Source organism: Balaenoptera physalus, assembly GCF_965194825.1.
Source record: "Balaenoptera physalus genome assembly, chromosome: 11".
Classification (NCBI taxonomy): domain Eukaryota; kingdom Metazoa; phylum Chordata; class Mammalia; order Artiodactyla; family Balaenopteridae; genus Balaenoptera; species Balaenoptera physalus.
The window spans coordinates 39,447,863-39,464,648 of NC_138896.1; the positions used below are offsets into that span (position 1 = coordinate 39,447,863).

Here is a 16,786-nt window from a genome sequence, read left to right on the forward strand (position 1 = left end):
CTCCGCACAGAATGATAGCCGCGATGAAGAGAGCCAGGTCACTGTCATCAAGTTCCAGGGCATTGAACTTGACAGCAAACTCAAACTTGGGCTCGATGATGTCACTGAAGGGCTTTCGGAGGCTGCGCAGGAACTCACGGGTGACAAAACCAGTGCCGTTGGCCACCAGAAGCCCGTCCTTGTTGACGATGGAGGCCAGCATGGCAAAGATGGCCTCGTGCACACCATACTTGAGAAGGGTCACCTGGTCGTTGAGGAAGAGGTCGCTGAAGCTGGGGATGCTCTTGGCGAACTCGGTGAGCTCACGCACGGTCTCCACCGTGGTGCACTGGCAGCGGTAGAAGACATGCACGCTGATCTCCTTGTAGGGGGGCAGACCGTTCACCAGCTGCTTCCACACCAGGCCCTTCTCTGCCTGCCACAATGTCTCGATGTCGTGGATCACAAAGGGCTGAAAACCAGGCCCCGTTAGAGGCCAGGCCTCGGGGGACCCCCGCCCATGTGTGCCCCATACCCCTTGCCTGTACCACGAAGTGAGGGGAGGGAGGAGGCCTGGTTCTCCCAGGAGTCAGGCAGGTGGCAGCAGGGCCCGGAGCCCGGGATGCTGCCAGGCTGAGCAGTGACACTCACCGCCGTGTGGCTGGCCTTGCCAGTGAGGATGCCACGGGCCTTCTTTTTGGTCATGTTGAAGTTTTTCAGGTAGGCACTGTAGATGTGCTTGGAGAAGGCCCTCAGGTCAGCCACCTGGGGGTTGTGCTGACTCCCCTCGTTTGCCGTCAGCCCTGCCACCAGTTTCCTCTTCTCAGCCTCCGGCATCCGGCCAAAGCGGATGGCTGCACGGGGAAGGGGGACAGTCATGGAGGAGCCTGGGCAGGGGCCAGCACCTCTAAGGTACACAAGCCAAAGATGGAGACACACTTTTTGAGCACAAGGCCCGTAGAAGCTCTAGAGCCAGCAAGTTGGAATGTTGGGGAACCCCTCCAGAATATAAGCTCCGGAGGGGCAGGGCTTCTGTCTGTCTTGTTCACAGCACCCAGCAGGCTCTGTCTCCCGGGAGTGCCGGCCTCCAGGAAACTCCAGCCTGGCTCCTGGCAGCTGACACACGTGGTCACTCACTGGCTCCTGCCTGCCCTCAACAACCAAGAAGACCTGAGGGGATCCTGGGCCCTGGCAGTGGCTTTTCACACCCTGTCAGGTCATCCAAGACAGGCTCAAGGTTCCGGGAGTGGTGTTTCCAACACTACTGGAGTTAGGGTCAATTCCCAGGTCCCTTCTGGGCCAGAGAGGGTGAGGCTCAGGTGCAGACAGGTGGCAACTGCCCCCGGCCTGGGAAGCATGGCGGCTCCTGGGCGATCTGGGAAGGCAGGCCTCAGCAAGGTCAAAGCTGACCCGTGTGCTGACTGTGTGCTGGGCGCTGCTCTGAGGGCACCCCCTTTCTGTTCCTGGGCTCTCGGAAACCTGGTTTCAGGTTGGCTCACCGTTGTGCGACATGCCCAGTGCCAGGCATTTCTGGAAGCGGCAGTACTGGCACTTGTTGCGGTTCTTCTTCTGGATCTTGCAGATCCGCTCACACTTCTCGTATTCCAGCTTCATGCGGATTGTTCGACGGAAGAAGCCCTGAGGGACAGTGGACAGGTGAGGAAGAGAAAAGCCACGAGGAAGGGAGAAAGGGTAAAACCCTGCCTGCTGGGTTATGCCAGGGGGCTTGATTACGCGTCGAGATGTAACAATTCCTGAATTTTGGAAGTAATGGGGGGGAAATATTATTGGAGGAGAGAAGGAGAAAGAAAGTAAACAACTCTAAAACTTTTGAAAATAACTGAAATAATATAGCATATTTATTTTAAGTGCTTCTCCGTTAGTTCGGTGACACAAAACTGTACTGTGGCTAACTTGATTTATTTGTAAATGCAACCTGGTTCTGCATCTTTTCTAGGTAGTCGTTTAATAAAATAATATGTGAAATTTTGATGGGTGTGCAGTTAGGAGGAAGAATCCAAAAGCAAAACCAGAAAAAGAAATATAACGTTTCCTTTTTTATCAAAGAGCCCCCTCGGGCTTTGAGGTGCAGGAAACCCTGACCTTGGGAAGATGGCTCAAGCCCAAGACCCTCATCCTGTCCTACCTGTCTTCTCGTGTCAGGTCCCCAGGGGGCACCAGCAGCCCAGAGAGCCCAGGTGAGTGGCTGGGTCGGCACCACTGGTACCCAGCGGGGCAGGCCCAGCGAGGGAACCCCTCCTCTACAACAGGACCCAGAGCTGAGCCTGGAACGGGCCCAAGGGCCTGGCTGCCTCCCAGGCAGGAATTCCACAGTGGGTATGGTCAGGACCTTGCCCGGCAGCAGGGAAAGCCTTCCTGGCAGGTCAACTCACCATGTGATCACAGCCCCGATGGGCAGCCACCCCTCCACTGCCCGTACCTTGCACCCCTCGCACGCGTGAACACCGTAGTGGAAGCCTGATGCCTTGTCCCCGCACACCCGGCACTCCATGTTGAGGCTGCCACACGAGGTCCCGTCGCAGCCCATCTGCAGCTGGTCCAGCAGCGAGGGTGGAGAGCAGCTCCGGGAGAGGTCTGCAGACACACAACACAGGGAGAGGTCGGCAGACACACAACACAGGGGCGGCTTTGTGTTCTGCCAGGCCTGGGGGCCTGGGGAGGTGACCAGAGCCCGCAGGGCAACCCAGGTGGCGGGGCAGGAATCACAGTCTTGGCTCAGCCACTTAAGGGCTATGTGACCTCTGGGAGTCAACCTTTCTGAGGATCAGCCTCTACATCTAGAATGTGGGGTCAATGACAGCTTCTCTGGGTGGAGGGCGAAAGTGTCCAAAGCATTTCCCCCAGACCCAACACCCAGCAAGTGTTCCAGAAAGGCAGCTTACTATCTGGGCTGAGTCAGACCTGCCTGGGCTGAGCTCACTGCTGACGGGGAGAGGGCATGCGGGGGATGGTTGTGTTTTGGGAGGAGGGGAGCAAGAGGGAAGAAGCAGAGAGATTCTCTTTAGACTCCTTAGGAAGTGGCTCCCTGGCTTAAGAGACTCCACTGTGTGGGCCCACAGTGGATTGTGTGAAATGTGTTTTGTGGAGGCTACAGAAGCGCAGGCCTCTGCAGAGCTCAGCTCCCGCCCCAGAAATCTGATTCCTGCACGGACTCCTGAGATGCTGCAAAGGATCTCTCAAGAAGCTCAAAGTCATTCCCACGAAACTTCTTGCTAGAGCAGAAAAAGCAGAAATCTCAGTCACTATGACCGGGCGGTGGACTGAACTTCCTCGAGTGTTTTCCTGTTAAATGTACAGACGTCTGAACCCCGTGCTGAGTGTCGGCGAGGAAAGCAGTTGGCCACAGGCGACTTCAGGGTATTTGTGCCGTCAGGTGACTTAGTAAGAATGGCTGCGGGGTCTCTCCTGAATCTCTCCCCTGGACGCTCAGAAACGAGCCCTTCCCTGGGAAAGGGGGCCTGACTGGGCCCGTCTCTGCCCCCAGCCCAGTGCCCCTGTGTGACCCCACGGGCTGCCTGCCCTGCCTCTGCCAGGCTGGCCTGCCAACCTACTATTCTCTGCTTTCTTCCTGACGACTGAACAACCTCCTCAGGAGCAGGGGCCAAATCCCCAGACTAGAGGAGCAGTGGCTTAGAGCAGACAGCTCCGCAGGGAGACCCAAGCCACGGCGGTCAGCCCAGACTTAAGGTTTTCCAGGCCTGCCTTCCACCCTCTCTACAGTATGGTCACTGCACAAGAGCCTGACTCCCCACGATGGAGCTACCCCCAGACCAAAGCGTACTCCACTCCCCCACACCTTCCTCCCAGCTCTCCTGGTGTCCCCTGGGGTCCTAGGAGTGACAGCAAGAAAGCCTCCAGCCACACCCCACCCCGCCAGCAGGAAGGAGCGCGAGCACCAGACCCCCGGGCTGGGGAGGGTAGGGGTGACACGGTCCCTGCTTCCTGAAACAGCCTGGCCTGTCACAGAGCCTTAGCTCTCAACTTCAGTCACTCCAAGGGGTGTAACCACGCCCGCCTCAGCCCGGGGACGGAGAGAGCGGGCGCCCTCGGCTCCTGCGCATGCGCCGCGGGGAGCCGGCAGCCTGTGGGGTGGGGGTGGGGCTGAGCCCTTCTGGTCTCCTCAGGAGCCTTTGTGTTCACTCAGCGTTGGACGCCCCGCACCAGGACATAAGGGCCTCGGGGCAGGGACTCTGTCCACCAGGGCGCTGCTGCTGGACGCGGGGCAGGCGCTCAGCGACTCTGGACTAAGTGGTCCTCAAGCTGCCTGGGCGTCCTGGCTTCAGCGCCCGGCGGCTGGAGGGGCCACGCAGGACCCGCCGCTTCTGCCGGCGTTATCGCGGGGGCAATGGAATTCACATTACCGGCTGCTGGGAGAAAACGAGATAACATGTAAAACCGCTCTGTAGAGACCTGCGCAGATGCCGGGCAGGGAGAGTTTCCGGCACTTCCTCCCCCGATCTGTGTGGTCTGTGTGCTTTCTGGCACTTCTTGTAAGCGGTGTTGTTTTTGTGGTTTGCACGTCTGCCTCCTCTGCTAGACTCTGCACGTCTCTACTCACATTCCCCTTGGATCTCAAAAGCCACCTCCTCCACTGAGTCTGGTCCACAGTGACCTATCATCCCAGTCTGTTCCCACCTCTTGGTGGTGCCTTCCTCGTCCCCCTTGTGGCCCTGGAGGCCTGGCAGGTGTCTGGTCACTTGGTTGCTGTTGGTACGGCACGTGGCAATGCCACCCTACCTTTTCATTCCACAGACATTTGACGAGCACCTGCTGTGTGCAGAGCGGGAGTCAGACCCTGCCCTCAACCAGCTGAGGTAAGAACACTAGGACACAAGGTAGCGAGTGGCAAGGCCAGCGGCGGGGCAGGCAGCGTGGTGCAGGACTGGGCGTGAGGTGGTCAGGGAAGGTGACTGCTCCCCTCTCTGGGCTCAAAGGTCAGGGCTTCGATGACCCCCAAGTTGGCTTCTAGGTGCTCAGAAGCAGCCCGCCTAGGGGGTGAGAATGGCCTCAGGAGCCGCACAGCCTGAGTTTAGGTCGGGGGTCTGAGGCTCACAACCCAACTCTGCTCTCTGGGCCTGTCTCCTCCTCTGCAAATGGAGGTGACAGAAGCATGTGTCTCAGAGTCACCGTGAGGAGCAGAGGAGTTAACAGAGAAAGTCCCTGGACCTTGGAAGTGCTGTGGAAATACCAGCTTAAGTTAGGATGAGGCTTATTAGTATCAGAAAGCTGCAGTTCTGCAGCTCCCAAGCGTGTGCCCACACAGGCAGGGGCCGTGCCTCTTCCTTCCTCTGGCTGCTTGTTCTTCTTTCCCATGGCTTCACAGAAACCTAAGGTGGGGGAGAAGGGTCCTCTGCTTATGAGGCTGGGAGAGCCCCGAACAAGACCTAGCCTCCTCTCACTTCTGGCCTGCCGCCGCCCCCTGCTCACCCTGGAAGAAGCCAAAGTGCCCAAGCCCCATGCACCACCGAGGCGGCCGGAGCTCTGGATTGTAGGGAGAGGCCCAGGGTGAGTGTCCCAGGGGGGCCCCAGTCAGGAAGAGCAGCAAACTGGACTGGGGGGGGCGTGGAAAGAGACCCAGGGCAGCGTGGGGGCCCTGGGCGTGTCCTGCCCCCCAGGTGGTGGACGGGCATAGGTAGTCCGGGAAGCCTGGGCGGAAGGGTGATGGGACAAGGCCCCCCTGCCCCCGCCGCCTATTTGAGGGGAATAAGAGAACTCGAATAACTGACACACGAGGCAGAAAGAGGCAGGGGAGATGAGGGGCTGGGGCGGGTGGAGTGTATGTATCCTACAGGGGTAGGTTTTGTTGTCGGGTGCATGTGTATTGGGGTATCCCATCACTTCGTGGTGAGTTTTCCAAAGATAAAGGTTCTCTTTCTTCCTTGTTGACCACCTGGCTTAAGACTTTATCCTCCAATCACCATCACATCCTACCCAAAAGTAATGATGGCAGAATGCTCCCCATTCAAGGGACCAGCTTCTGAAGGTCCCCCCACCCCATGACCTCTTAGCAGGAGACTGGGCTTCCGAGAGGCCCTCCCTCCCACTGGGAGCCCCTGCCTCAGGGATCCTCTGCCTCAGGGACCCCCAGGCATGCTGGATGGAAGACACCCTGGGCTCGCCCTCTGAGGGCTGTCTGCCTGCAAAGCCACTCTCCTGGGCCAGCCCAGGGCAGTCCTCTCACCTGGCCTCCTCCTCTGCTCTCAGGAGATGCCCTTGCTCACCTGATGGCCATCATCTGGGCCCTGAGCCCCACCTCTGAACTTCTGCCCCAGCCACACCCTGCCTGCCTGGCCTCCCAAACCCCTCCTGAGGGCCTGCCTCTACCAGTCCTGGGAGGGAAGGGGAAAGAACCAGTGTTTATCAGGCCCCCACTAAGTGCCGGACGTGTTAGTGTCTTTATGCTCATTAGTATCATTTCAAATCATCTTGGAAGACAGTAACTGCCACCATTTAAAAGTGAGGACGCTGAGGCTCGGGAAGTTATAGAATCTGTCCGAGATTACCTGTCCAGTACGTGGTGGGACTGGGATTTGACCCTAACTCTGAGTCCCCGCAAGGGCTGTGTGTTTGAAGCAATAACACCTCTTTTTTAGTGCATGCCTACTGTGTTCCAGGCCCTCTACTGGACGCTTTACACCATTAGCCTCACGTTACCCACAAAACAACCCTTCAGGCAGGTCTTCTTAACGCCTGTTTCATAGGTGAGGAAACAGGCTCAGAAGGCTAAGTGACATGCTGATAGTGGCTCTGATGGCTAATTTTATGTCACCTTGGCCAGGCCATGGTACCCATGGAATCCAGCTTTTGGTCAAACACCAGTCTGTTACTGTGAAGGTATTTTTTAGGTGTGACTGACATTTAAATCATGAGTCTCCACAACGTGAGCAGGCCCCAGCCAGTCAGCTGAAGGCCTGAAGAAAATAAGACCAAGGCCTCCCCAAGGAAGAAGGAATTCTGCCTCCAGGCTGCCTCAGACTTGAGCTACATTATCAACAACCCCAGGTCTCCAGCCTGCTGGCCTGCCTGCAGATTTTCGAGTTGCCAACCCTCACAATTACATGAGCCAATTCCTTAAAATAAACCTCTCTTTCTCTCTCTCTCTACACACACACACACACACACACACACACACACGCACCTCCTCTTGTTTCTGTTTCTCTAGAGAACCCTGACTAACACAGTGGCAGTGTGAGAACTATCACCCAGAACCATCCAACCCCTGGGGCTGAGCTCTTACCCACTGCACTCTGTGACTTTCCGTATATGTGTGTGTGCGTGTGTGTACGTGTGTTCATTACTACTAATCAACAGTTCGTGATTATGATAAACGATGAGATGCGTCACTGCCAAGGATAACACTATGCCATTATTCGAATGTTTGGACTCAGCATAAGCACTACCCTTGTCACGCAGAGAGTGAAGTATCAGTTGCACCATCTCTGATTACAAGTTCAGCAAACAGACACTATTGACCTTATTCACGTCATTAGTGTAGTCAAGAGTTCTCCTGCATATCTAGTCTCCATCCCTGGAGATAGGTTGTTGTCATAGCTGTGAGGGTGGCCCAGAGGGAACAGCCCTGTCTATTTACTTTGCTGGCAGAGCCCCAAAGGCAAACAGCTTCTGAAGTCAGGGCCAATTCTGTAGGACTCTGGGGCTGGGTTACCAAGCAGCCTCCTGACTTCTGTTGGCCTGTTGGCCTGTTGGCCTGCACTGTGGGCTCCTCAGGGCAGGCACTCAGCCTTGCCCTTCACTGGATGGCCGACCCCTGCTGGACACCCACCAAGCACTTGCTGACTGAGAGGAGACACCAAGGCCAAGAGGAAGGACACTTTATCTTCCTCAGCCCTGCGCTGAGACCCCTGACTTCTTTCTTGGGTGTGACTGGGACCTTCATCACTGACGCAAGAGAGGAAGAGGGTGGGAGTGGGAGGTGAACACTGGCTCAGCTGCCCCTGCCCAGCCGGGGGACCCGGGCACGCGAGCTTCCTCTTTGCTGAGCGCTAACGATGAGTCCTGTCCTGCCCGCCTCCTGTGGGGGGGGGGCGGGGGAGGGGCTTGGCAGGTGCTGAGCTTGGTACAGAGGTGCACAGGGTCAGCGCAGAACCTCTGGAGGGTCAGAAGGAAAGCAAACTGTGCAGCCTTCCTGCTGTTTCAGGGCTTGAGACTGTGCCTCATCCTCATGGGTCCCTGAGGGGACTCCAGAGGCCAAAGTCATAGACTCATGGGGTGGGGCAGGGAGCCAGCACGTGCTGACCAGCACCTGTGGCGTGTCACATGCCACCACTGACTCCTCACCAAGCCGGCCCTTGAGATGGGCAGGATGCAGCTTTTTTTGGGGGCCGCACCACGCAGCTTGTGGGATCTTCCCCGACCAGGGATTGAACCCGGGCCACCGCAGTGAAAGCCTGGAATCCGAACCACTAGACTACCAGGGAAGTCCCAGGATGCAGCCTTAAAAGGCAAAGAGCCTGAGATTGGAGAGGTGAGGGCACTGGCAAGGACCACAGTCCACAGGGGCAGATCTGGGATTCTAGCCCTGGGTTGTGTGATCCCCAACACAAGAAGCTCTATCTCCAGGGCCCCTCACCTGCTGGCTTTTTTTTTTTTTTTTTTAAGAAAACAACAACAACTAATTTATTTTACCCTTTTAAAGAAAGTAATGCATTTGCTTTTTAAGTTATGAGAATACTGCAGGCTTGGTGAGAAAAACACATAAGGGCACACAGGCAGCATCTGACAGATCCCCTCCACCCACGATCCTACTCCTCAGAGTAGCCTCACTAGCTATTTGAGTGTCCTCTTCCAGTGCCTTCTAAGATATATAAGGATTTTTAAACAATGGGATCGCCAAGTTGTCAGGAGCTTACTTCCCTCTCAGTATACACAGACCTAATGACTGCAGAGCATCCCACCGTATGGCTCTACCACAGTTTATATAACTAATTCCCCACACATGGGCACTTTCTAATTTTCTGCTATTATAAGCAGTGCTCCTGTAGATAAGTGTGGAAATCTCTGTGCATGCTGAGCGAGTATTTACACTGGATACATTCCTAAAAGAGGAACTGCAGGGCCAAAGGAATGCACGCTAAGTAGTAATGGCCTGCACTGCCCAGCTGCCCCTTCCACCCTCAGGGACTACTGGAGGGCCACGTCCTCACCCTCTGGCCAACCCAGGCCTCGCTGCCAATCTGACAGGCTAAACGACACCTCATCTGAAGATTCCTTCTTTGACTGTTGAGTAGACTGAAAAATGTTTCATGTTTTCTGGCCATTTGTGTTTGTCCTGCCGTGAATTACCTGCTTCTGTTTTTCTGGTGGGGGGCTTGTCTTGTAGAATTTTACATACTGTGGCTTTCACCTATTGATTAGGTTAAACAGCCCCCTCCATTTCAATTACTGAACAAGTAAGTCTTTCTACCGCCAATTCATCCATTTATTGATAAACGGAATCTATTAAACACAACATCATACACAGCACTGTGAGACTGGCTGGGCAAATTCTGCCCCAGACATCTCCCCACGTGCCCTAAATCCCACCAGTACAGCTCCCTGAGATGCTATCACCATGCCCGCCTCGCCTGCTTCTGCACCAGCTAGCACACTCTGGTCTGCATGCAAACAGCCTATCATTTGGGGATACGGTCCCCACAGCGTGTGTAGGAAACCCCAGGACAGGACACCACACTGCAGGTACTTCTACGTGCCTGGGCCAGCCGTGCGGGCAGTGTGGGCTAGGGTAGGCAGTGAGGCCACCAACCCCTGGGCCCTCTCTTCCCCTTCCACTCTCCCTTGGTGTCCTCAGTGACAACTCTAGCTCATTCTTAGCTCCCAGTGTCTCCCCTCTGCCTCCTAGGCCTCCCCGCTTGTCTCAAGTTCAGGACAGTGTGCGCAGGTCCTGTGTGCAGGTCAGCCATTCATTCCTCTCTCCTGAGAAAGGTTGGGTCTGCAAAGCCATCGGCCAACCGACAGGGAGTAGGTTACCCTGGGGGACAGGGGATACCTTCTCTCAAGCCCTGAAATCATACTGGGCCTCCTTCGGTCGTTCCAGGCTGTCTGGTGGGATCAGAGGGACTGGATGATGGCTCTCCCCTCACCCTACCCCACCGTGTGCCCTGAAGAGGAAGAACCTCTGCAAAATCCCGGGACTCTGCTTTGTAGGTTCAAAGCAGCAAGCAAGGCCCAAGGATTCAGGCCTCTCTTAGCTGCAGGCTCAAGCAGGAGCCTGTCCCACCCCAAGAGCCCCCACCCTGCCTTAACTCCTGACACCATCTGCCTCCTTCTCCCCATGCAGACACAGGGAGCCAGAGCTCATCTTTGTGGGGCAGGCCTGCTCCTCTGCTCCGAATCACCACCTGTGGCCAGGATCCCCTTCAGCTGAAGCCAGCAGCAAAATCAGGATGCCCCCCCGCCGGCAGCACATCCTCTAATGACGCTGAGTACCCTCTGAGGGAAGGGAGCAAGGACCAGCCGAATGTGCTGGCACTCAGGTGGAGGGAACAGGAGAGAACTGGGACCATGGGGCAGGGAGCAGGGAAGGGGCGGCGGCAGCAGCAGGGAGAGTCAGGGGCTGAGAGGGGGTGCAGAGTCTGGATGCCCTTGAAGGTGGACATAGCATGATGATGATGATGAAGATGAGGACACCACAGTACAAGGTACCAGAGGAAAACATCTACACTGCTGCTGGCAGTAGATAAAGGGGAACCAACAAGTTAGACAAGAGAAGCTAAAATCTGTCTGGCTGCACAAAAGTATGATTAATTACAGTCATTCTCACTAAGTGCTTAGCATTTGCCTAATTACAATGCACCTTGATGATGTGTAATTAGTACCAGATTGAGTTGTGTGTTCTGACTGATCCTAACAATCACAGGTACAGAAGATCTTTCTGGCATGTTGTTGATGCACATTTGTCCTGGATCCCTTGTGGTAGGAGAGGTGGAATAATAATGATGACAACATGCATTACACAGGCTAACTCATTCCATTCTCACAGAAGCTCGTGTGCACGTCCCCTATAATCCCTGTCTGCTTTACAGGGAGAAGGGGTGCAACTTGCCCAAGATCCTGCAGTTGATGAGCAACAGAGCAGGGGTGTGACCCTGGGCTGTCTGGCTCCAGTCCTTAACCACCCTGCTGCCCTGCACCCCATGATGATGCTGTTAGCAGAGGGCCAGGTTCCCTGTCCCCCAAACCCCATCTGTGCTCTCTCTGCCCCGTGTCCCCTGCCTGCTCCCCCTTACCTGTATAGCTGCTGGAAGGAAGTGAGTGCCCTGGTCCCCCATTGAGCTCTGGGGCTCCTTCTGCCTTTGCCATTTCCTTTTTCTCCTCCTCTTCCCGGACCTCAGGGGCTTCCTCCGGTGGCTGCTCCATGGCTGATTTCCCCTCGGCACCACGCCTGCAGGCCCGGTCATAGCTCTGGCATCTTCTGGGTCTGAACACAGATGGACCTCTACAGGGCAGTTCCTGTCAGCCTGGGCAAAGAAGACAGGGAGAGGTTGGGGAGGCAGGGAAGAGGACGAGAGGGGGATGGAGTGGGGCAGGATCGAGGGCCACCATCTGGGGGGACTGGAGGGGTGCTTCTGCTGCCCCTGGTCCCGCAGAGCAGGAGCGACTCATCCCTGCAGTGCGAACCTCTAATCCTGCCATCACAGGTCACTGCCCCTCCACCCTTTGCCCACCGGGCTCTTGTGGCAGGTTTGTGGGGTTCAGAGCAGCTTCCGTTAGCCAGATGGGGGTGATACACCCCTGTGCCACCCTTCCCCGCATGCTGCTCTTTGAGCCTCCTGAACCTACAGGAGCCACATGAGAATGACTTGAGGGGCTTTTTCAAATTTTCCAGTCCTCTTGGAGATCCTGATATGCATCAGACCTCCCAACCCCCATCCTGTCCCCACCAGCACCCAGGCCCAAGAATCATCGCTCTCCTAAGCCACCTTTCTTCAAGGGAGTGGATCCTACCCTTCCTATGTTTGGGTGTGGGAAAAAGACACGAGCCCCTGCCACGCTAGACTCACAGCTGACAGCAGATCTGCAACCAGACGCTCAATGCAGAGCCGTCAGGCAAGGGGCGATGCACTCTCTCCTGGAATCTGGGTTACTGGGTGGTGACCCCCATGTCTACATCACCCAGGAGGAGGCAGTTCCAAACCTCAGCAAGTAAAATACTGTCCACAGATGCTGCAGTCAGAGGGGGTAAGGCTATGGGTGCTGTGGGAGAGAGTCCTCCCGGCAAGGAACACCTCTCAAGAATATGGCCCGAGAAAAGACACTGAGGCAGCACAGTGTCTGTGGAGTGGTGAGGGACCCTGTTGGCTGAGGCGTGGGGTGCTGTAGGAGAGAGGATTTGAAGGGCGGGCTGGGAAGGTGGGTTTTATCCAGGCATGAGCACTTCAAATGCCCTGGCGTAGGGAGTGTGACTAGACTCTGTCCTGTGGTGCTGCAGGCCTGGAAGAGTCACAGCAGGAAAGACCTGCTTTAGGGAAATTCAAGCATCTGTGGGACCTTATCTTGGATGTTCTACAGGCAGCTCAAACTCAACCTATTCAAACAGGAGCCACCATCTGGCCCTAAGCCCGCCCTTCTCTTCCTCTGCTAATCTCTACTTTAGTGACCCAAATGCCCAACTACCCACCTATCAAAGCCAGAAGGCGGGAATCATTTGATACTCCACACCCTCTCTCTTCCTGCTCTAGGCCTGCACACTTGGCTATACTGGAATCACTGGGGAGTTGTTGTTTTTTTTTTTCTTTTTTGGAGGTTTGAACTTGAGTAAGACATTTATAAAAACCTAGACAGGGGCAGTGTCCTCCCCAGCCCAGGGGCCACTAGGCACAGCACAAGAGACTACAAACGCAGCAGGGGAAGGCTGGACACTCAGGGTGTGGGAGTGTAGGCACCCCCACTTCTGGCTCAGGGATTTGGGGAGTAAACAAAACCTACTTGGAGAAGAATTGGGGAAGAAAACCAGCAACTGCCTTCTGCACGGGTGGGGACAGGGAAGGAGGCAGGGACAGGGGCAGGAGCATTTCACATCACTAACCTAACTTGGGAAACTGCAAGGGACCATCTTCGACTGGCCTTAAGAGGAAGACCAGATGGATGATGGGAGAATCCACAGGAGGGAGAGGAGGAGAGGGAACGTGGCTAGGGGGCAACAGCCCCTTCCTTTCTGGGCACAGGAAGGCAGCCAGGGCACCAGGTCCAGGCAGTGACCTCACAAGGACAGAACAGTTTTTGCAGCTTAGAGATCACCCACCTGCCCCCACCCAGCTACTCATTCTGTTCGCTCGCTGGTGTAGGGCCACTCTTCGGCCCCGAGGGAGTGGATGGCTCTGCGGCCTGGGGCCCTGCCTCTTCTGTGCCTCCTCCCTTGGAGGCAGCGCTAGCCCTCTGCCCCTTTGGCCTGGGGCTCCTTGCTCTCAGGGGTGGCGGCAGCCTTCCCTTCCAGGGCAGTGCCTTCCTCGCTGCAGGCACCGATATCCACTGGGGAGTTTTTAAAAATATGGATGCCTGGGCTCATCCTCAGGGATTCTCATTTGATTGGTTTGGGAAGCAGCTTGGGCATCAGGATTTTTTAAAATTACTATGATTGATTGATTGATTGATTTCACTGCATCGGGTCTTAGTTGTGGCACATGGGATCTTTTGTTGTGGCGTGTGGGCTTCTCTCTAGTTGTGGCACGCAGGCTCAGTAGTTGCGGCACGTGGGCTCTAGAGTGTGCAGGCTTAGTTGCTCCGCAGCATGTGGGATCTTAGTTCCCCGACCAGGGATAGAACCCGTGTCCCCTGCATTGGAAAGCGGATGCCTAACCACTGGACCACCAGGGAAGTCCTGGGCATCAGGATTTTTATTTTTAATTCCCCTGGTGACTGTAACACGCAGCTAAGCTTGAGAACCACTGTGCCACAGCAAAGCAACTTCTAGCTGATGGTAAATCATTCCCTCTTAATCATTCCTTTCCACAAGGCCTTCATTTTCCCTTGTTTGGATTGACACAATGACCTCTTAATTGGTCTCCTAAAGGCAGTTTGGAAATTCAGTGCTAGAGTCTAAGAGCTGGGGAGTTGGGGATCTTGAGATTTGTCGGGGGCATGGGGGGGATCGTCACTGATATGACAGGAGCAGGAAGGAAATCAGTTCACCAAAGGAAAGTGACACATCAAGGGAGGACAGAGGAAGAGGCACCAGAGCAGACAGTGAGGCAGTGGCCAGAGACAGGAGAGACTCGGGACAGCCGGGTGTCTCAGAGACAAGGGAAGGGCTGTTTATTGGGGGGAGTGGGCGGTCAACCATCTCAAATGCTGCAGAGTTCAAGGGTGATAAACTGACACATGGCCACTGAATCTGGTGACTGTGAGGTCATCTTTGACCTTGTTATACAAATTTCAACCAAGTGGTTGGGATGGAAACCTGAGCTCTGAAGAATAAGTGGCAGCAAGTAAGCTGGGACAATGAATAGAGACTAATTTTTTAATGAATATGTCATGGAAAGGAATGTACAAGAGGATGTAGCTTGAAGTAGCAAAGCCAGGAAAACTTTTTTTGGAATAGAGGAGGCTCAAGTAAGCAGTGGCTAAAGGAGAGGTCTTCAGAGAAAGACAGCCTGAAGATTCAAGGGGGAAGCTGGGTCAGGATGACTGATGGGAGAGGAATAATTCAAGGGCACAGGATGAGGAAAATACAAAGTATCGCAGCAGTGTGTATGGGGGTGGTGGTGGCGGTGTGCTACAGCTCATAGGGAATGACTTCACTCTTGTTAGTTAACTTAAGTAGGAGGAATGGTGGTCTACTGTGAGTAAAAGATGGGACTTGAAGAAAGCAAAGAGGCTGAGTGGAAGTACTCTGGCAAACATGATAGGGAATTAGCTGAAGAGAAATAAAAAGAATTATATAGTAGGGCTACGGTAATTAAAACAGTGTGGTACTGGCACATGAATAGATAATCATTGAAAGAGAATACACAAAGTCCATAAACAGATACAAATGCATATGGGACTTTAATGTTATAAAAATGGTACTCCAAATCAAAAAGAAAAGTTGGATTCTTCAATAAATAGTACTGGGACAAGTGAGTAGCCATCTGGATCCCTACTGTACATCTTATACCAAGACAAGGTCCAAATAAATCAAAGGTTTTAAAGTTAAAACAAAAATACATGAATTATAAAAAGTGTTGAAAAGCTAAGTGGGAGAAGAGCCAAGGTGGATACTAAGCCCATAAAGCTTAATGGGTAAAAAAGTTAATAAATTTGATTTCATAAAAATACAAACTTACTACAAGGTGAAAAAACCATCATAAGAGAAAAAAAAAAACAAAACCAGATAATAGACTGGGAAAAGTATTTGCAGCTTATCAGACAAAGGGCTAATTGACCTAAAATAGTTCCTACAAATTATTAAGTAAAAGACCAGCAATCCAATAGAAAAACGGGCCCAGGATACAAAAAATATACACAGAAAAGGTATATACACTTAGTTCTTAAACATATGAAAAAACGCTCAACATCATTCATAAAAGAGAAATGCAAATTAAAACAACACTGAAATATACTTTTTACAATCAGATTAAAACAGATGCTAACACTCATGGGGCTTCCCTGGTGGCACACTGGTTAAGAATCTGCCTGCTAACGCAAGGGACACGGGTTCGAGCCCTGGCCTGGGAAGATCCCACATGCCGCGGAGCAACTAAGCCCGTGCGCCACAACTACTGAAGCCTGCGTGCCACAACTACTGAAGCCTGCGTGCCACAGCTACTGAAGTCTGTGCGCCTAGAGCCCATGCTCCGCAACAAGAGAAGCCACGACAATGAGAAGCCCGCGCACTGCAAGGAATAGTAGCCCCCGCTCACCGCAACTAGAGAAAGCCCACACACAGCAACAAAGACCCAACACAGCCAAAATTAAATAAATAAATAATTTATTTTTTAAAAAACCCCAAAACAGATGCTAACACTCTGTGGCTAAGCACGTGGGGAAACATCATCTCACATGTCCCTGTGGAAAGGTAAATTAGCACAACCTCTAAAGAGGGTGATTTGGCTACATCTATCTAAATTACAGGACACATTCCCTTTGATCCAGAGATACCACTTCTAGGTTGTATCTTACTGCTATCCTTCCACTGAAGTACAGTGACATAAAGTATTAGCACAAGGTTACTCATTACAGTATTACTTGACCAGTATGTGTGGGGAACAAGCTAGATGTCCATTAACAGGGGACAGCCATAAACAAGAATGATGATGTTTATGGACTGATTTGGGAGTATCTCTAAGATATATTAATAAGGGAAGAAAGCAATTTGCAGAATGAAGTGAAGAGCTATAGTTTGTGCAAAGAAGATACAATGAAGCTGGATTTGACTGTGTATGTGTAAGACAGCGCTGGAAGGCTACTTAAGAACTGGGAACGCTGGTTGCCTCTGGGGAGGGAACTAAGTGTCTGGGTCACTGATGGGACAGAGATTTTTCACTGTACCTGTTATTTTTATTTTATTTTTAAAAAATTTTTATTGGGGTATAGTTGATTTACAATGTTGTATTAGTACTGTACCTTTTAAATTCTGAACTATAGGCATGTTACCTGTTCTAAAAATAATTTAAATTGGAATAAAATAAAAAAGCAAAACTTACAAACAATAATGTGGAAGATGAGAGGGCATGATCAGCGTTAAATTGCTCAAGTCCTTTTATTTTTCAGGAGACAACTGGAGATGTTGATGAACTTTACAGTTCAGTCAAATGTACACGGAAAAATTTCAAAGGTAACCACTAAGACA

General features: G+C 53.2%; 1 protein-coding gene across 5 annotated transcripts in view; it reads right to left on the minus strand.

Annotated features, from left to right (window-relative positions):
* The window catches only part of PPARD (peroxisome proliferator activated receptor delta), a 77,138-nt gene that overhangs the window by 2,718 nt on the left and 57,634 nt on the right, over positions 1–16,786 (minus strand). For all 5 annotated transcript variants that reach the window (XM_082412632.1, XM_082412633.1, XM_082412636.1 and 2 more), the window contains 5 exons: positions 11,247–11,477; positions 2,420–2,574; positions 1,479–1,617; positions 631–833; positions 1–451 (listed from right to left, as the gene is read on the minus strand). In XM_082412632.1, coding sequence (XP_082268758.1) covers positions 1–451; positions 631–833; positions 1,479–1,617; positions 2,420–2,574; positions 11,247–11,376 — 1,078 coding nt within the window. In that variant the 5' untranslated portion in view covers positions 11,377–11,477. The remainder of the gene's footprint in view (positions 452–630; positions 834–1,478; positions 1,618–2,419; positions 2,575–11,246; positions 11,478–16,786) is intronic.